This window comes from Pseudorca crassidens, chromosome 21 (genome assembly GCF_039906515.1).
Source record: "Pseudorca crassidens isolate mPseCra1 chromosome 21, mPseCra1.hap1, whole genome shotgun sequence".
Classification (NCBI taxonomy): Eukaryota; Metazoa; Chordata; class Mammalia; order Artiodactyla; family Delphinidae; genus Pseudorca; species Pseudorca crassidens.
In genome coordinates, this window is record NC_090316.1 from 10,973,735 (window position 1) to 10,995,147 (window position 21,413).

The 21,413-nt window shown below is 43.5% G+C and overlaps 1 protein-coding gene across 2 annotated transcripts in view; it reads right to left on the reverse strand.

The window, feature by feature from the left end:
• Positions 1-13,979, reverse strand: part of UNC5D (unc-5 netrin receptor D) — a 591,371-nt gene extending 577,392 nt beyond the window's left edge. For both annotated transcript variants that reach the window (XM_067721525.1, XM_067721526.1), the window contains exon 1: positions 13,582-13,979. In XM_067721525.1, the coding sequence (XP_067577626.1) occupies positions 13,582-13,684 (103 nt within the window). In that variant the 5' untranslated portion in view covers positions 13,685-13,979. The remainder of the gene's footprint in view (positions 1-13,581) is intronic.
• Positions 13,980-21,413: the final 7,434 nt, after the last annotated feature.

A 21,413-nucleotide genomic window follows, 5' to 3' on the forward strand; every position in this document is an offset into this window, starting at 1 on the left:
CATTAGTAATCAGGGATATGGAAATTAAGTCCATGTGGAGATAATCATATTATACCCACTAAATAAGCAGAAATCTCTAGGCCTGGAAATATCAAATGCTGGCTGATGTGAAGTGATGGGAACTCATACGGCTGAAAAATGCTTTGGCATTACCTGGAAAATTTAACATGTTCATGCTCTGGGTCTTAGTAATCTACTCTCAGATGTACGAGAAACACTGGAAAAGTGGGTGCCATTGACGTGTACATGAATGTTCCTAGTAGTGCTTTTCATAAGAGAAAAAAACAACCTGAAAACAAGGCAAATGTCACTGAGAGTAAAATAAGTCAATTATGGTTTAGTCACAGCATCAAATATTGTACAGGAGGGAAGTGATTCAACAATGGTACATCCAATAACATAGCTGAAACCTAATACTGGGTGAAAAAAACAATTGCTGAAAACTATAATATATGTCAAAAAGAAGCAAAAGTAAACGCTGTTTAGGAGTACATACGTATTTGTGTAAAATAGTTTTAAAGACCAGGAAACGATAAGCACAAAATTCAAGCAATATTACTTTTGAAGGAGAACCAGAGGGATGGGAGTTAAAGAGAGACATACAGATGGGTCGTGTTGATAATGGTTTATTAATATGGTGGTAAGGGCACAGATATCCATTTTAAATTGATTTTTTTAAACTAAACTCACGTGCAACAACTGGTCACAAAATGTCTTGCTTTTGATTTCACAGACAAATAGGGAACCGTTGGCAGTTGTGAACAGACATATTAGAAACATTTGCTTTATTTGGAATTCCTATGCCACATTTCCTAAAACAGCAAAGAGGCATCAGCTGTCCCCGCCCAACTCCTTAGTCAACAACAACGGTGCTGACTCGGGCCCTGCCCTACACTGTAAGGAGCTATACTGCTTTCATCCTTCCGACACCAAGACCAGTACAAAGTTATTAACCCACTCATAAATGTGATCACTTATCATTTACATCCTGGACCTAAGACATATTAGATGAGAATTAATAGGAATGTCCATTTGTGGGCCCCTGTGCTTTTGTTCAGAAGGGAAACATGGTGCAACCTCCAACCTTGGGTTCTTAAAACTCTTCTCCATGATTATGTAATGTTTCTTATTTCATCACATCTCTTTCATGAATATCTAAGTTCTTCCATCCTAGCAGAAAAAGTCTAGCTCCTAAAGACTGAAATGTTGAGTGCCATTATCCAGTTTCACTCATCCAAGTCATCGGAGATCCAACATGGAAATATAACGCCTAACGTGGAGGGGTGTGCAAGGGAGAAACATGGGTGGTCACCTTTATCCCTTACACTTTGCTGTCTCTAAATCTCAAAAAAGAAGATCAGTTTCTACATTTGCTCACAATCAATCCACCCATTACACCAGTGGCTCTCAGGCTTTGATTCCCAAACTAAGAATAACCTGAGGAACTTAAAAAAATATATATCAGTGGATCCTCTCCCCTGACATTTGGGCTCAACTATTCTGAGATGGCTTAACTGTTCTGTTCTTGGCATCAGCTTCTCTTCGAAGTTTAAATTACAAACACACGTATTTCTCTAAATGGGGGTTACATTAAACTTTTGGTGCTCATTTTTCAATCTACTATGTTTCAATAAAACTGTTTAAATATTAAACATCAATTTTAAACTTAAAAAACTGATGGCCACACATATTCAAAGCACCTGTCTGTGTGATCTTCTCACCTAACCCCGGGCAACAATACTAAAGATGTCAGCCTTTCTGTGAGTTTGAAAGAAAAAAAATAATGGCTTTGGGTGATGACCCGGAATTTGTAGCTTTAAAACCTAATCACCATTTCCAGCAGCAAGATCTTTCACTGATAACTGCTAAAAATAACCAAACCCTGAATATTTTGACAACTAATCGCCAAGAATCTGAAGTTTTCGACACCCTCCACATCTAACACTTTCCCAGTAAGGTGGCTTCAAAGTGAATAATCATCATTACAGGGTCACCGGGGTTTATAAGCTTCAGCTCAACTACAGCGATTGCATTTTACAAGTTATCACGACCGTCAGAAATGCAGAACTCAGCTTTAAAATAAAGAACAACAGAGAATGCATGAGAAGAAGCAACGGAGGCTTTTCAAATTAGATCCTCACTCTCTTTGGATGCAAATTCACGGCCTTTTGAGGGTATCACTGGCAAGCTGCTGCCAACATCAGAAGTTTTCTGCGAAGCGAAGCGTAAGTCAATTGCTTGTGCATCTCTAAAACCTTCTCCACCTACTGGTCCTCTAAGTGGCCAACTACTGTATCCATTTGAATAAAACCGCCTCATCACAACGGACCTAGCATTCCAGCTGGAAAGTGTTACCTTCTCATCACACATGAAAATCCAGATTTAAACAGGGAAAAATGGAAATTGGAAGTAATTTACTTATCCAGATAAGAATTAGGAGTTGTGTGGCAAATACCGTTCTGAAGTTATTTCCTTGGGTGAAGCATAAGGTTTCCTGTTCTAACTCATGGCACTAACATCCCACAGTACAAGAGAAGTGACTATCTTCATCCTATGTATAGATTTTTTAAATAATTGTATTTAGAAAGTATTTAGGGTCTGCTAGTAGATTCATACTGAACAAAATTGTTACCAAGGATGCAGAGGGTAAGTAATTGGAACAAAAGCTTGACTCACTGTAAATTCCATAAAAACACAAAATAAACCTATAATGTAGATATAGATGATGTAATACAGATAATAATGTAATACAATATCCATCAGCTCTGCTACAATGAACCAACTGGAGCCCCTCAAATCACAGCCCCAACACTGCACGATTCAGAACAGTGCCAAAGATGAAAAATCTATCCTATTTCAAAGGTATTTAGAAAAATATAAACATTTTAAATAAAAGGAAAGCATCCTCTAACAGAAGTGTAAAATGATCAATAGGCTTTAGTCTTCTGCTATCATTCTTTTGATTTCCTTGGTGCCTCTATCAATTGCTTTCGTTATTATGGGCCTGAAAAGGAGAAGGGGCAAGAACAACATTGGAAAAATGAAGATCTGGGTTTATGGGCAAACACTGACAGAAATGACCTCCTACAAGTCCAGCAAGCTACGCTGCTTCTCTAGACTTTTGTTGCCCATGTAGAGATTTGAGCTTCAGCCTAGAAATTTTAGGGCCCTTCCCAGCAATATAATTGTATGATTCTTCTTTACAAATGGGATAGAGAGGCACATAGAAACTCAGTGATCAAATTAGTGTTTTTCATATGTTAAATAAAAGGCCACTCAAATGCTTTTGATCTTTTGATCTTCCGCTTTTAGGCAACGCTCCTCAAATGCTAAAGGAACTTCTCTAGGCGGGAAAAGGACCAGCAACTTAAAACAACCTTGTACCTATATAGACTACCAAACCTCATGGAAACAGCAAACCCCAAAACTACGATACATACACAAAAAGAAAAAGCTACCCAAACACAACACTAGAGATGGTCATCAAATCACGAGGACAAGAGAGGAAGGGAAGACAATAGACAGTGTGCTCCTTCACAAAGGTAGAAAAAGCTTTATAGGCAGAGCTCAAAGACAATGATTGAAAATGAGGACCAACTGACTCCCTGATCCTTTAAATCTCTTAACAAAAGGTGGAAAAAGTCACTGACTTGAGACACAATGGAAGGTTGAGTGCTGTATCTTGTGACTCTTGCTTAAACTAAAGGTGTTTTATTAAAATGATGTGAGAAGAGTTCAAATCTGGAAATTTACCATGAGATAGCATAGAGGTGGTTTCTGCTAAAAAAGAAGTCAATCGAGCAACCATGGGCCCAGGCACCCAACTGGGCAACACTGGGCTGCCATGGAGGATTCCAGCCCCCGCGGCCCTTTCCCACCCATCCCACTTCTGCTGCTGTAGCAGCATTTTGTATGCATTAGTGTACAACCACTGATTTAAGAGAAACCGATACATAAAATTACACTTCTTTTATTGAAGATGCATTCTTAAAAACGCTAAAGGCAAGGCTCACCAGCATCATTCTTCAAGTCCTACAAACTTGTCCTGAAAATTCTACTTTCAGAGTATTTGTTATCGAAGGTTTTGATGCCTATTTAAAACGCCAAGAAATGCTTCCTGAAATGATAAAAAAAAATACCATGAATAAAGGGTACTGAAAACGATACACAGCATCATAAAATGTTAGAGCAGGAAGGAGCTTTCACGATAATTGCGTCACTTCTTCTCATTTAAGAAATAAAAGGAACCAGAAAAAAAGGGACATGTTGGAGGCCATGTAGCCTTGAACTTTGCAGCCCACCACACTGCTGGAACGGGAAGGCCGTTTTGACTTGAGGAGACAGGAAGCAAGAGCAGACTGAGAGTTGGGGGTTAGATGGGAGAGACCAGGGAGAAAGAGAAACGGGAGCGCTCAAATTAAGAAGCTAACTTTCAAGTCAAAACTGTGTCTCCGTCTCGAGTTTAAGTGTTACTAATGGCATTTAAATTAACAGCATGGAAGTTTAATGATGTAAGTTTGCCATAATGATGATATACGACATTCTACTAATACATAATACATACACACAGATATCCATGCATTAAGCACTTATCCCCTTGACAATTATTAGTAACTGGCTGCACAAGTAATGGTGTTGTCTGCTGCAGGATATGACACGGGAGAGCTGTCTTTTCACATTGCTATCCGAGACGGATGTACATTTCAAGCTGTCTGCTAAACTTGAGAAATCAGCCAATGGGTTTTAGTTTTCATTTTTGTATTTGGGGTGGGTGGGTTTGTTTTGTTTGTTTGTTTGTTTTCTCCAAGGTGAGAAAAAAATGACAAACATTTTAAAAACCTTTCTTTCTTTAAAGCAAACCCCCAAACACTTACATCCCACCCACACACCTCACACTGACAAAACCTGTGAACCTCCTGACTTTGCTTTTTTTTTTTTTTAATGGGAGACAACTTTGGAAATTTCCTGATGCAAGCTGCCGGCAATCACTGTAGCTGCTGGTCCCTGGGCTGAGAGAGATACAAGGGTCACCTATTCGGATGAAGGACAGTTACAATCTCCTCAGCTCCTTTCAAAAGGCCTACAACACACATATTTCTCTGGCAAAGAACTTTATTTTGAGGTCTGTATTTTTTTCTAAAATAGGTTAGATAATTCTTAAAGACACTTTGATGAAAATTATTATCGCAAGTCCAAATGCACTGTGCCACCACACACCTTCCAAATACCAATTAAAATACTTTAACCTTGTTCCGCAGCTACATACAGAAAGAAAAAATAAAGCACAAAGTTAATAATAAAGACAAAGTATTTAGAAAGTGATGCAGATTATGAAGCCAGTACCATATTTCTAAAGAGTGTCTGTAATGACAACTTTAAAATAAAACTGCAGAACTAATTGTGATTTTTATTTAATGAACTAAATTTTAAATCCTTTGTTGTTTTTAAGAAAACATGGGACTCCCCTGGTGGCACGGTGGTTAAGAATCCGCCTGCCAACGCAGGGGACACGAGTTCGAGCCCTGGTCCGGGAAGATCCCACATGCCGCAGAGCAACTAAGCCCGTGCGCCACAACTACTGAGCCTGTGCTCTAGAGCCCGTGAGCCACAACTACTTAGCCCACGTGCTACAACTAATGAAGCCCATGCGCCTAGAGCCTGTGCTCCGCAACAAGAGAAGCCACCGCAATGAGAAGTCCATGCACCGCAATGAAGAGGAGCCCCCGCTCGCTACAACTAGAGAAAGCCCGTGCAGTAACGAAGACCCAATGCAGCCAAAAATAAAATAAATTTAATAAATTTTTTTTAAAAAAAGAAAATACTATAGCTCAGCAAATTCCTCAGAACTTTTTCCATACCCCTTAGGCCATACCACAGTATACCATTTTTCATATACTCACAATTTTACTTGCCTCAAACCACTGCTGCCACATTTCCTACCATCCCCTCTTCCAGATGACACCACTTCTGTTCATAACCATGAGAAACCTACCACCACATAAACCCAGAAGCCAACACGGTATCACTGAAATTTTGTACTCGTTTCTTTCTCTGTCACACGTGTTCATGTACCCATGCCCTGTCTCAAATACCATGTGAGCAGAATGTTGTATGGTCCAACTTAAGTGCAACCAATCTATTTGGTAATAAAATAGAACGACCTCATAGTCAAAAAGGCCCAGAAGCCATCTGGACACTCAGCTGCTGGTCCTAGTACTAGTTGTGGCTCTCTGTCTAGCCTTGGTTGAAAAAACCTCTAAACCTTAATTCCATCCTCTGTTCAACATCAGGGTGAATGTAAAAATCCCAAACAATCCAAACTGTGAATGCACCTGAAAAATGTCGAATTCCATGCAAATGAATTATTATGCAAAGGAGCCATCCATGATAGTGTCACATCTTACACTTAATCATCTTTGTAGAATAATCTATCTAGGGACGTAGGCTTTTCAATCTGTTGGGGGGCGGGAATGTAAAACCCTCTTACAGTTATTTAATTTCTTCTGGCAACTAATTTTCCTGAATGTTTCAGCACCATATTGAGTAAATTTTAGCAATGTTATCCTCAATATTATTTATACCTTAACGCAATAAGCTTAGAGTAAAAATGATTGTTTAGCATGTGCTATGGGACCAGCACCTCCAGGTGCTGGGTAAGTTAACAGTAATTATGATGGGCATTGCCAAGTAGACATAAGTGTCCAGCAGCAAGGAAGGACCCAAAACCTAGTCCCACACCATGTTGAGACAACAAGGATCCAGCTCCTTGGCGAGCATCCCTATCCCATGTGAACATTCCTCTGTTTTCGTTTCTAACCAACTGTTTTTGTTCTACCTCTTCCTTAAGTGTAGCCTCGCCCTCTCAATATCCTGAACTCGGGATCGTTTTTAAGTGCAGCGCCAGGCAAGAGATACAGTAAGATAAAAGGGGGTAGAAGCTTAGCAAAAATCTGACTTTGGGCAAACTGTTCAACTTCTGGGGGACTCAGTTTCCTCTTTCTTACAGAAATGAAGTAGATGCAGACGTAAGTCCTCAATTACTTCAAAATAAAATCCAAGCCTTTGAAAATACTGCATCCATCTTTACAAATGCCGGAAGCAAGACGCTATATTACATCAGAATGGTACTCCCAGAATGTCTATTTGTTTTATGAGTAGCTCTAGGTTTTTGTGTGTTAAAAGTGACATTTGTCTTTGCCTATTCTTCTGTCACGTTTACAATATTGTTACATAGAATTCCACTTCGTACTGGCTTCCAAGTGAAAATCAATATTAAAAATCAAAAACAAACCCCCAAAACTTGAATTATTGTCATCCATGACCCTGCTACTCAAAGTGTGGTCAGATGGCATCATCTAGAAGTTTGTTAGCAATGCAGGCTCTCAGGCCCCTCCCCAGATTTACCAAATCAGAATGTGCATTTTAACAAGATCTACAGTGATTCAAATGCACATTAACATTTGAAAAGCCCTGATTTGTATGTTTCAAATATTACCAGCTTAGCTTTCATAACCCAAGATCATTGGGTTTCCCTTCCTCTTCCAGTAGATTTTATTAAATTAAATTCAAATAAAGATGCTAACTACTAAATAAGTACTGTGACGAGGCAGAAACCACCAATCACCTGCAAACAACTCTAAAAGGCATGCCACAAATTTCTTTACAGGCAAATCTTCTAGTCCAATATTTAGTAAATACATTTGCTTTTATAGTAAGTGAGTAAAATCTATGAATGATATTAAACGTAGTTATTCCAGTGTTGGCTGGACCCTTGAAGTAGTCAGGATGACTTCACTTTAGCCTCTAGTACCTCCTGCTTCCTTTGCGTGTCTGCCAATCACTTACCTTCTGGGATGTCTGCAATGTCATTTTCCCTTGGACTTACCTGAGGGAGAAATTACACCATTCAATCAGCAAAACAATGCATCTTGTAAAGTCCATTCTGAGCCAAGTTCCTCAGTGTTGTGGTGAAATTACCCCATATTATTCCTCCCAGCCTTACAAGGCCAGGTTCAAGTGGAAACATACACTTAAGTGCCAAGGTCTCCCTTTCTGGGGAGGAAGGCTCTTTTGCATTTTATGAACCAGAAATTTAGGGGCAGAAAGTCAGTATCTGCATTAAGTGAGGCTGTTACTGACTTCACTTGGAAGACAGTTTTTGGCTTCCAGCTTTCTTAATTAGGAAGGAAACTGTCAGAAGAAACTGATCATATAGGAAAAATGCAGGCCTCCCTGTACTCTTGTCCTCTTGGAAACAATATTAGGAAATATTTTACATCCTGTTGTGGTCCCACGTAAGCCGTAAGCCGAGAAGAGTACTACGTGTTTTGGTTTCTACTGTAGCCCCATCAACACAACCCGAATACTTCTGCCCCTAATTTCTCAGTCCAGTGAAGTCCAGAGGGGGCAGGGGTGCTGAGAACAACATATGCGGTCCACACTGTCCTGCACACAAACCCACTTTCCAAAGAAATCCTCCAAAAGCACAAGAGAGTGTGCAGTGGATTTCTCATGGGGTCCAAACTGAAATACATTAACATCCGCCTAATTCTGAAAACTATCTACGCACAGCATGTGTATGCTCACAGTAAGAGCATACACCGCAATGTGGTACAAACAATTAAAAGTTCGTTTCAAAGTGGAAATGCAAAATAGAACGAATATCTATTTTCTGGAAATGAATCTAGCCATCTGCCTTGCAAGAGCCGCAGGAGGAGTACCCAAAACAGCAGAAACAGCAGCCTCTGGTGTTAACAATCTATTCTCAAATCTCATGCTTCACATTTCCCCGGCAAACAAGGCTAAAAATACAAGACAGGCAACAAATAGTCTCTCGGGTTCTGCCATTCCATGGATGGCGTATTCAGAGTAATATTTTGTGTTGAAATTCAAAACTGGGGGGGGAAAGCAAGCTATCATATTAGAAGCTGGCACTCAGAATTTTAAGTGTGAATCTGATCCCAAAGTATATTAAGCTGAATGGTGAGAGGGTGGCTGTTTGCGTACAACATAAATCTCTGAGACGTATCTGAATACATTTATAGATTTATTTAAGCTCCTCTAAATTCTTCTCCAAGTCTCAGAGTTATAGAGATATAATTTTAGTACTTATGTCACCAAAATATCAGACTCATTTTGTTTCGGCACAGTTTAGAAAAGCGTCTTTATTGTGGGCTCTGGAGTCGGACTGCACAGGTTCAAATCCAGGCGCCACCACATACTAACTCCGCGGCCTTGAGCGAGGTACTTACCTTCTCTGTGCAGCTCTTCTGCTATCTTCAAAAGGAGGATAATAAGAGTGCTCACCTCAAAGAGTTAAGTTATGTTAAGTTACTTTAAGGATTATGTAAGTTAATGTGTGTAAAACTCTTTAGAGTAATGAATGGCACCTGCTAAAGACAGTCATTGCTATTATTATCTAATATTCAAGCAAGACTGCACAAATGCCTTCTCTTAAGGAACAGGCATAACACAAAGAGTGGCAGCAACACGATGACAGGTCTCATGCCAGTGGTGGCCATGAAGCGAATGACTGGGTGCGCAAGCAAGCGTCTTTACCTAGAGTATGCGGCCAAGAACGACAGAGGTAAGTCCCCCTTGGTTATTCGGTCATGCTGTTAGTTCATGAAGGCGGCAGAATAAGGAGGACAGAAGACAATGACACGGCGGGTCAAGCAGCACTACCCAGTGTACGGGACAATCAGAATTAATGGCAAAGGTATAATCAAGGAGGGGGACACATCCGGGCTCTCTGTGAACATCTGTGCCTGCCGCTTAAGAGGACATCCTGCATCACCACCACCACCTTCCTTAAGAGAATGTTATGGAATAAATCTTTCTTCATACACTTGGTCTTCGGGATTAGACTGTAACACGTATGGTCTGGGTCCCCAGCCTCCATATTTTAAAAAGAAAGAAAGACCCGAGGGAGTGATATCAAATATTCATTATCTCCTGAACAACCAATTTCTTGTTAAACCTTGAAAGTTGGCAGTATTTCAAGTTGGGTCCTTATTTGGTAGAAGGAGGATGATAAAACATTTACAAGCCATTGAGGCAACAGACAGAAAAGTGCTTCTTCCCTAACTACTAAGACAGTGGGGTCTAGAACTACGAGACCCGCTCAGTCGTAGAGTTTTGATGGAACTCACGGAGGATTCCTGGGGTTCCATAGGTTTCCCCAACCTATGGGGTACCACTTAAAGAACCAGAGACCCACAAATGGGTCACTCAAAGACTGAGGAAGAATGGAAGGCTGACATTACTATTTTTCCTGGTAAGATTATGAAAAAGGGTGACAGATGCTGCCACTATAGGGTCAGGTAAGAACAATGAATCTCTTCTTATCAGCTGAGATACTTAAGAGATCTCTTGAGCAGAACCCTTTGTCAGGCAGGAAAAAAAGATACCACCGGACTGCTCAAACGAAGAGTACAACCCAAGAGTCACAAAAAGGAAAACCCACAAAGAAATTACAAGAAAAGGCTCTTTTCTCATAGCCCTTTGGAGGGGAAGATTCTGGAGGAAAAAGAAACAGAATGCGGGGTGGTGGAGGCAGTCATTATGTTCGTTAAGGAGAAAGTGAACATAGATATAAAACTGCAGGAACGAGGTAGGTAGATGGATTTAAGTATGCGTGAACCATGCGACCCTACTGTGCCTATAAAACAGATGTATTTCTCTTGCCCTTAATGCATCACTATGGTTACCATAAGGAAGATTTCATTGTCCGCGAAAATTTTTAAAAGGAGGACTTGTGTGAAAGCTCAGCCCAGCTGAGATCATCTTCCTCCCTGCCTTCAGGCTGGGACATCTGTGTACAGTATCTAATAGAGGAATCACAACCGGATCCACAGCAGTGCTCCTTTTTTCAAAGAACAAAAACAAATCAGTGTGACATGATGTGGATTCAATTAGCACTTGGCAGGTCATGAATAACTTTTAAACCCCCTTCTTTTAACTTGGAAAGTGCTAAAATATACGGTAATCATGGTACCCAAGCGCTTTCCTTACAGTAAGTATGCTATCCATCAAGTACATAAATCTCAAGAATTAAGTCTAGCTTCCAAAGGAGGGAACCAGAACATGGCTCCTTGGGCCACTACTAGTTTCTGCAGGCAGTCCCTTGCCCCGTGTATTTTCCTCGCTGAGGACATTCAAAGCCAATCATCTGAAATCTCGTTGCCATTTTCAGAGGGTTTTTACATTAGGTATGGAGGGAAAGAAAAGGGGAAAAAAAGGAGTTGGTACAATGATCTTGGAAACAAATAAATGATAATTGTAAAGAAATGGCTACTGATTGTTCAATCTTCTTAATATAATCAAAGCAAATGGCATAGTTCTGTCTATCCTGTTGTTTCGGGAAGGCGGAGTACCTTGGTTCAGACCAACATGAAAAGGCTTGTAGAACAAAAAAACTATTTACTTGGATAAGTAAGAACACTGTAGAGCCAACCCCAGAGAATCCAGTGAAACTACTCAGCAAACATGTCCCCTGGGTGCATCTCATCTTGCTTTTAATGAGCGGGCACCTTCCTGAGCTGGGAGAACTTAAATAACTTTGAAATGCGCCCTTTGTTCTGAAAACCCTAATTGTACCCACCTGTCCCAAGCCAGGTTATGTGGCTTCACAGATTTTATAGCCTGTTTACTGCTCATTTCTTGGGGAATCTCTGACAGGTGCTAAAGGTAACAGGCTTTCTGCCCCAGAAAGTAAAACACCACAAGGGAAATATTAGTCAGATGTACTGCTCCACTCCATGTGTCTTGAACATTACTATGATCTGTGCAAGACATTTGTTGTAAATAAGCCTGCGGAGTGTACAGTGTGTTTTCCAGGAGTCCTTTGAAGAACAGCTTGCAGACAGGAGGTGCTAGCCTTAGTTTCACAGCCAGCAAAACTCCATCCAAGAGGCTTTTGGCAGGTCCGCACCTCTTGTTTCAAGCTGGCTTCAAGACAGCCCCACCAACCAAATTCCAAGGGTCAGTATGTGGAGTCAGTCACTCTTAGGTATTCAGCATAGAACAGCAAGTGGAAACTCAGACATTTACATCAACACTCAGAAAAGGCCCGCTTTCCCCCCTAATAGTGTATTAAAAACAACTCAGAGCTGACTTTGCAAGGAGGCATTCTCTGTAGTAAATTAAATGGCTGAAGCTTGTGTTTCTCCCAGCGAGGAAAAGAACTATGCTTCACCATCACCTAGTGTGTGCAATCACTTGAGGCTCATTTTTAAACCTTTCCTGCTTTTTAAAAAGCCTGCTCCATTTAAAAAAACACAAAAAACAAAAACTTTTCAGGAAATGAAATGCAAATAGTCACTGAACAGGATCATAAAAGGGAAAAACCTCTATCCACTTTTTTCTTTTTTTTATTCTTCATTCCAGACAGCACGACTGCTTTTAACACACCGTTAGCTTTTATAAAAATGAGATTACACTGGTTTTTCTGTGATCGTCCTCAACCCTTTCCACCCTTTCCTGTCTCCCGGCTACTCACAATACGTTCAAGGTAGAGGTAAGGTGGGCAGATCAGTTTCACCCCTCACCAGTCAAGCGTTAGGTAAATCATTTAAGGCAATTACAAATTCTAAGCCTAATGGATGACACCTAGGAATAAAGAAAGAGCGGGAAGGAAGAGCTTCCGGATGATTTCAAGGGTAAAGCCACAGTCCTCAAGCTACGTGTAAAACTGCCTCTGATCAGCTTCAAAGCAAGTCCGCGGTTTTAGGTTCATGCTTCCAGTCCTCGCTCAAGGTGGAGCTGAAACCAGGTGCAGAATGTCACTCTGCCGGAGTCCAGAGGATCCAGGAAAAATGGGGTCTACGTTTCTAAGTCGGAAAGAAGCTGCGGCTTCCCAGCCGCTCAGGGGTCCCCGCGCTCACGAGCTCCCGGACTGGAGCCGGCACCGGGCAGGGAGAGGAGGCGCCGGGTGGGCGGCCTCGGGCCAACTGCTAACCCGGCGGGGCACTGCCGGCGCAGTTAAACGCGGAAGGTGCACGCCGCTCTCCCGAGCTCCCGCACACCGCGGCCTCCTCGAAAGAAAGCCCACTGCTGCCCAGGACCTCGGGCTGCTGTCGCCCGAGAGGTGTCGAGCTTCGCGGACTTCAGCCTGGGCGCTGCTCCCCCAGAGAAAAGGCGCCCTCTCCATTCAAGCGCACCCTCCAGAGACTCTCATCACCCGGCGCCCCTCCCAAGGAACTCTCGGACACCCCTACGGGCGCCCACCCGTGAACGATCTCGCCACGGAAGGAAGTAAAGAGGACTGGGGGGAGCGAGATTGGAGTGAAGAGGTGGGGACTCCAGTCTGCAGCAATTGGGGAGGGCTCGGAAAATACAGCAAACGACGAGAGGAAAAGAAGGGTAGGGGCCCCGGTCCCAGCAACCTGTAGGGCTGCGGCTGATCGCGAACTTGGGGTGGGAGACAGTGGTCCCCTCGGAGGTCCTCCGCCCGAGTCCCACCCCGCTGCGCTCAGCGCGCGGAGAGGTGCAGGGCGCAACTTGGGAAGCCAACGCCATAGGTGCGGGTCCCGCTCGGCCGCCTCGCCCCCGGCTCCGCCTCCCGCTCGACCCCGCGCTTACCTCGGGCAGCCGCAGCCCCCGCCGCCCAGAAGCAGAGCCCCAGCCAAGGGAGCCACCGGCGCGCCCCTCCAGCGCCTCCTCTTGCGGCGGCCGCTCTCCGCATGCTGCTTGCCCCGCTCGGGAGTACGGATCCTCTTCTGCGCCCCGGCAGCCCGGGAGAAAGGCACTGAGAGCCAGGGGCCGAAGCAAGTGGGTCCCGGGGGGCTTCGGCGAGTGACTGCTCCACCGCCGCTCCCTACAGCAGCAGGGCAGGGCGCTCCGAGCCGCCGCGCGCTGGGCACCCAGAGGATGCGCGCGTCCCCATAGCCTCCCACGGCGGGGCGACCGCTGCCGCCACGGTCACTGCCCGAGTCACCCGCCGTCCCTGCCGCACTGCCCGCTCGCGGTGTTCCAGCCGCCGCCGGGTTCCGGACTAGGGAGCGGAGGAAGGAGCCCGCAAGGCTAATGAGACGCCCCCCCCCCAGAGGCCGCCCCTTCTCCTCCCCTCCGAGAGGCAACCAATGAGCCGGGCCGGGGCGGGGCGGCGGCGGCGGCGGGCGGGCGGGCGGCGCGGGGCGGGGCGGGGCGGGGCTGGCGGCAGGGAGGCGCAGGTGAGCCCCGCGGCGGCTGCGCGCGACCCCAGGTGCCTCCGCGAGCTCGGGAGCAGGACCGCCGCTGGGCTTGCGGAGGTCACGCTCGCCCCAAGATAGGAGCAAAGCCTGCGGGCCTGTTGGAGGCGAACCCAGCGCAGAAATATGTGGGCATCTCGGCAGCCTGAGTCTGCTGCTTCCTGCAAACCACTGTTTCGTTCAACTTTGAGCCCTTTCACAGCCCTGCCCCTCTTGCTTCCATTTTTTAAAATCAGACCAGACACCACTCCAGAAAAATTCAAAAAAAAAAAAAGACAAATGCCAAGTGGGAAAAAAATAGCACTGGAATAAACCCATTATTGCAACTAAGCTAAATGTGCATGCATGTACATAAAGAGGTGGGGAAGTCATGGGTGCATGAGGGGTATGTGATCGATTTTTATTTTTTCTTTTTTTCCCCAATTCCCTTGTCTGTGGTCCTAATCACCCAGGAAGCGCCCAAATTTTCAGAAAAGCTCTTTCGTTTCTGATGGCTCCTGTTTCGTTTAAATCTGGGCCCTGGCAATTGCCTTCCTCCTAAGTATCTGGGAAAGGAAGTCGTGCTGGGCCTTTGTCATGAGAAGGAAAGACTTTTCTTAAAAGTGTGGTTTGTTTTGAATGGGTTGTCAAATCTTCATTTCCCTGCTTTTGAAAGTACCTCCCGGTTGCCTCTTATTCTCCCATTTGCAGAAGGAGTCATTTAAGAGAGATTGCCTCGGGCCACACAGTTTCAGAGCAAAGAACACACTTGGGGGGTTGGCCCTGAGTTCAAGGCTCCATAGTCAGAGCACCATATTCGAGCCCCCAGAATGATGCCAGAACTCAGCTGGTCAGAATATGTGTCCCCTTTTGCCTGGTGGACCCCAATAGAAAACGAAATCTTGGTTTGAAAGAAAGACAGCGTTCCCAACACCTCCCCACGGCCCACAGTCAATATCAATACAGTACTTTCAAAAAGTCCCTCTCTCTGGTCAAAGAACCACCTGACCCGAAACACGTTTCTCTGGAGAATAAACAGTTTAAAGTGAGGTAATAGTTCTGGATGAGGTAATTGCGCTAAGTCGCTTTCTTCCTAGGAAAAAGAGGATGATAGGCAGAAAGATTGATTCCCTGATAAGCACATATGCCATCCCTCTCCTGAGTGCCACCAGACACGTGACTGTCAGCAATTGCTTCCTCTGGTCTTCTTAGCCTCAATAAAAGGTTTGGGACCTGGTCAAGGAAACCAAGCTCTGGGGAATGAAGGCTTCAAAGCAAAGACTGATGTGGGGTGGGCTAGGGACTCACCTGAAAATCTCTTTAGAATCTTGGTAAATGAGGGTTTTGTCCTTTTCCTCTGAGAAGGTGAACTGGGAATTAATCTACCAAATATGCTTTACCTGTCCTCTGGAAAATAGTTATTCATCCTCTGACTTTCTTTATTCTTCAAGACCATGTGGCAGTTATATCATAAATGAGTATTTTCTTAAAGAAAAAAAAGAGAAAAGAAAGAAAAGGGAATTACTGTGTTTCTCCAAAATAGTATTTAAGTATTACTACTGTCTCCAAAGGGGAGCAAAAGTAAAAACAATTTTATTTTGAAAAAATATCTAGGAAATAGATGAGCTAATAAGGTTAATTAGTGAGATTAATAAGTCAAGTAAAATTGTGATGACAGTTAAGAGAGAAGGAAGGAAACTAAGAACCTTTGAATACATACGCTGCTCAAGGAATGGGATATATATACATACACACACACATATACATATACAAATATATATTTTGTTATGCATATAAATATTTGTTATATGTAATTGTTGTTGTTTTTTAGAGCAGAAGCGAACCCAGGAAGTCAGGTACTATTATCCCTGTTGGGCAGATAAGGAGAGTCAGGCTGAGTAGAGAAGTGATTCGCCCAAGGTCACATAACCAAGGGGCTGAACATTAAGAATGAGGCACCAGGGACTTCTGTGGTGGTCCAGCAGTTAAGATTCCGTGCCCCCAGTGCAGGGGGCCCGGTTCGATCCCTGGTCAGGTAACTAGAGCCTGCACGACACAACTAAGAGCCTGCATGCTGAAACTAAAGATCCCGCACACCACAAGGAAGATCCCCTGTGCTGCAACTAAGACCCAGCACAGCCAAATAAATATTTTTTTAAAAGAGGGGGGGCTTCCCTGGTGGCACAGTGGTTGAGAATCTGCCTGCCAATGCAGGGGACACGGGTTCGAGCCCTGGTCTGGGAAGATGCCACATGCCACGGAGCAACTAGGCCCGTGAGCCACAACTACTGAGCCTGCACATCTGGAGCTTGTGCTCCGCAACTGGAGAGGCCCCGACAGTGAGAGACCCGCACACCGCGATGAAGCGTGGCCCCCGCTTGCCGCAACTAGAGAAAGCCCACGCACAGAAGCGAAGACCCAACACAGCCAAAAATAATTAATAAATTAATTTAAAAAAAAGAATGAGGCACCAGCTTGCACAATTCTAAACCCAAGATGAAGTTTGAAGTCCTGTCTGTTCCACTGAGTTTTCCAGAGATGAGACATTCTGCCTCGTCCTCCTCAGTACTGTTTAGCAACTGGGTTGGGAGAGGTTCGGTCTTCAGTATTACCACACCTATTACAGACCACATATTCATTATACATCTTGTACTAACTGTGTTTCACATATCAATACACCCTGTATTAATCTAATTCTGGCTATTTTAAAAGATGCAGGAATTGTACTCCATTGCATTTGGAAAAATATCCATATCCATCTGGAGAAATACATTGAGTAGTCACTACCTGGGATCATAGTCTCTGGTCAAGGAGCAGCCTGGAAGAACTGACCTGAGAATCAGGAAACCAGGTGCTGGGCCCTGACACTGCCAGGGACTGTGTGGCTTAGGGCAAGTCAACAGCTCCTAGTCTCAGTTTCTCCATCTGTAAAATGGGAGTGTTTCACTAGATGAGCTTAAGATCAACCCTATAAAAGATCCATCATTTTCAACTTTAGCACATTATAATTTTGAATGCTCAATACAACCAAGTTGGAAATTAAGCCACTTCTTCTGAAATTGGGACAATTATGTGACAAATGCATTGTGTTCTAGAGAAATGATTTTGGATTATAGCCAACCTATAAGTATTAGCTATAACCAAGTAATATTAATTTAATGAATAGGCTTAGTAAAACGTTTTTCTCCGTTCTTTGCTGCTTGAGTTGACTATGACTGTTTTCTAACAATTTTCTAACTTAAAGATCAAGAGGTAGAACATTTCTACTTCCATTGCCTTTTTTTACTGCATAAGTAACTGACATATAACATTATATGTTTCAGGTGTACAACATAATGATTCGATATTTGTGTGTATTGTGAAATGATCACCACAGTAAGTCTAGTTTACATCTGTCACCTTACATAGTTACGATTTTTTTCTTGTGATGAGAACTTTTAAGATCTACTCTTTCAGCAACTTCACATATACAATATAGTATATTAACTATAGTCACCATGCCATACATACATCCCCAAGACTTATGTATTTCATAACTGGAAGTTTGTACCTTTTGACCCCCTCCACCTATTTCACCCACCCCTCCCCCTGGCAACCACCAATCTGTTCTCTGTATATATGACTTTGGTTAGTTTTGTTGTTTCTGTTTTCCTTTTAGATTGCACATAAAAGTGAGAACATATGGTACTTTTTCTTGTCTGACTTACTTCATTCAGCATAATGCCCTTAAGGTCCATTCATATTGTTGCAAATGGTAGGACTTCTTCTTTTTTCATAGCCTTTTGATCATCTCCAACCAAACTAGTCTCAAAAGATAGAAAATGTTTGAGTCTAATTTGGAGGAGGAGAGATACAGACTTTGCACGGTGAGATATGCCCTTCCAAATACAGTGAATTTTTTTTTTTTTTTTTCGGTACGCGGGTCTCTCACTGTTGTGGCCTCTTCGGTTGTGGAGCACAGGCTCCGGACGCGCAGGCTCAGCGGCCATGGCTCACGGCCCAGCCGCACCGCGGCATGTGGGATCTTCCCGGACCGGGGCACAAACCCATGTCCCCCGCATTGGCAGGCGGACTCATAACCACTGCGCTACCAGGGAAGCCCCAGTGAATTATTTTTTAAGTGGTTTACTATAACTCCTTATGAAAACCTGTGTATTTGCCTGGAAAACATATGTTAAATGATTTGGCCCCCCTGTTTGGTGTAAGTGGTAAAACTCCAAGGGACATTAAAGGAGGTACAAATATTCTACAAGAGTAAGAGGAAAGAATTTGTCGTTCAAGGAGATGGGGAAGGAGAGGAGTGAAGGAGTGGGTGGAAAGCCACACCTGCCAGCACATGGCCTTTCTCCCGGGAGATCCAAATCATCATTAAGGCTATGGAGGCAAGTGAATTCTTCATGAAAACAGAGCAAAGCAATTGTAGTTTGAATCTAGATAACTAAAGACAAAACAGACACTCAGAACAGAGAGAAAGGACCTTAGACAAGGAAGCTTTCAGAAAGTATGGAGACACTGTGGGGCTTCCCTAACAACAGAACTGAATTCTCTTTAGGCCCAGGAGGTGCCTATTTAAAAATCTGAAGCCAGGTGTCAGAAGTCAGTGAGATCAAGACCCCTGGGAATAGAACACAGCTGTAGCTACAAAGGAGAGGCAGTAGGCTTAGAAACATTGGGTGAAGACTTAGGGGGAAAGAGCGGGAAAAAACTCCACCATACAGTTGTACATCTTACTTTTACCTAACCTTCTGGACTGAATAGGTAGTTTTAGTTGTAACCACTGTAAGAATCTTTCTTTTAATGTTTCTAGGGCCTTTGTAGGCTGCACATAGATCCTTTCCTAAGCATGCGCCATAGAGGGGCAATCTTCCCACGTTCATAGCTTTCCTCCTCTGGACACCTGACTGCTATTCTGAAGACCCAACTATTTCTAGTTCTGCCACTACCGGATGTTTCTGATAAAAGCCCCTGTCTCTATTAATCATACAATTATGATAATTAATAGGTGAAGACCAAAAATCAACCGACAAAAGAGCAACAGTTGGCAACCTCAATTGGTGAACTTGGCAATCCAATTAAATGAGAGAGTCTACAAGCAATATTGCCATTGGAAATACTCTGTGTCAATCATTACCCCAGAAAGGTCACGTTCAATCAGAGCAGCACATTTCAGAAAGGCATGCAACTTACAGAAAGCAGGCAGAATTTAATTCACCACTATGTGCTCACGGTCTCACTCATAATTCAGGAAACTGCTGGAACAGGGGGAGAAAATGATGCTGAGAGCCGGAAAGCCTTGAGTGCTTCCCAATGTGATGTTTATCCAGATACAATAATCCAGGTTAACAACCGTCCCTGTTAAAGGTAATATGGGATCATTTGCTAAGGAAACTCACACACACAATATTAGAGAAGTCTATTTTGGATATTGGGCTATGGAGCAGCAATAAAGTACAGAAATCCAATACATTTGTTTAAAAAGGACAGCGGGCACCAGAATAAGACTCTAACTAAACACAGTTTTCCTGATACCGCAAGTGTGCCTTCCTCATTTTCTACCCTGGTAATTACTTCCCGGAATCAGGTGTCTAGGAGTTTCGGCTGTAGCTGCTGACACAGACAAAGGAAAGAACTTAAAAATAATAACAAGGACTTCCGTGGTGGCGCAGTGGTTAAGAATCCGCCTGCCAATGCAAGGGGACACGGGTTCGAGCCCTGGTCCAGGAAGATCCCCCATGCCGCGGAGCGACGCGGCCCGTGCGCCACAACTACCGAGCCTGCGCTCTGGAGCCCGTGAGCCACAACGCTGAAGCCCGGGCAACTGGAGTCGGTGCTCCGCAACAGGAGAGGCCACAGCAATGAGGGGTCCGCGCGCTGCAACAAAGAGTGGCCCCCGCCTTGACGCAACTAGAGAAAGCCCACGTGCAGCAACGAAGACCCAACACAACCAAAAATAAATTAATTACAAATTTTTTTTTAAAAAGTTAGGTTTTAAATAAATAAATAAAAATAATTACAAGAAACACAATTCTTTGGCAGTAAAATTAATGTGTTAGTGCTTTAAAAAATAATAAACTGGGATGAGAAAAGACAAGATGTGTAAACTCATAAAAGATGTAGCCTCTGATGACAGTGTAACATGCAACCCCTGACTTACCTGACCTTGGCACTGAGCATCAGAAACGCGACAACTTACTCCTCCCAGCACTTTATGGTAGCTCAGGGACAGCCTGGTATCTTTCCATATTGGGAGAAAATGCTGTGATTCTTAACCGTCAAGTGGAAGATGCTGCCAAACCTTCTGTGGGGTATGTGTTTTCATTTGTTCCTCTTGATCTACTCTGGTGGGTACTATGCCTGCTGGTGAATAGAGAAAACAAGGCAAGAGATTTCCCGAGATAACTAAAGTAAATTTATAGTTCAAAGTCACATGACTGCCATGCCACCATCACTACACCACACAGATAAACCACACAGCTATCTCCTGTCAACAGAAAAAAATGCACAATCTAGAAGTTGAGAATGATGTCTTATTCAACGGTCTTGTCGAGGACTTAAGCTTGGGAGGCAGCCTCTTGGATAGCTCTGAGGGACTGCTCTGAAGAGGCAAGGGAAGAACCAGGATATATAGGAGTTTTTGCAACAAAAACCAGGTAGCTGGAACATCGAAAGATTACTGTTAATTAAAGAAAAAACAGAGGTCTCAAGTTAATGAATTTAGCGCTTTTCTATGTATGGGAAGATGCAAGATTCTGGGCTCATTGAAATCATTCCTTTGATATGCACCTAACTATCTAGGGCCAGTATCCTGCTTTTCTCCATACTGAATCCCCTCAGGGTGCACAGTCAGTGGCTGATGGCTTGATGGCTGCAATGTCCTTCATTTATTGACCTGGCAGGTGACATTCTTCCTTCACACTCCAAATAGAAGAAGACTGAAGGCATGAGGAGATAACTGCCCTGTAGGTTCTGGTCAAGAATAGAATCAAGAATAAAAAATACAGCAAGTGGAACAAACTTATATTCCAACCTCTCCATCTCCTCATTAGTATTACAAGATCCAGAGCTGTTTCATTTTCCTGGAACTGGAACATCTACCCAGAGCCAATTGCTGGGGAAACGTAGGGTTAGATGCACAGTTTCCAGTCTATAGACATGAACAGAGCCAGTGGCTTTCTTTTTACTGAAGCTGCCTGTTTTCCTGCAGAACAAGGGCTAAGGAATAGATGGATGCAGTCTGTATGTCAA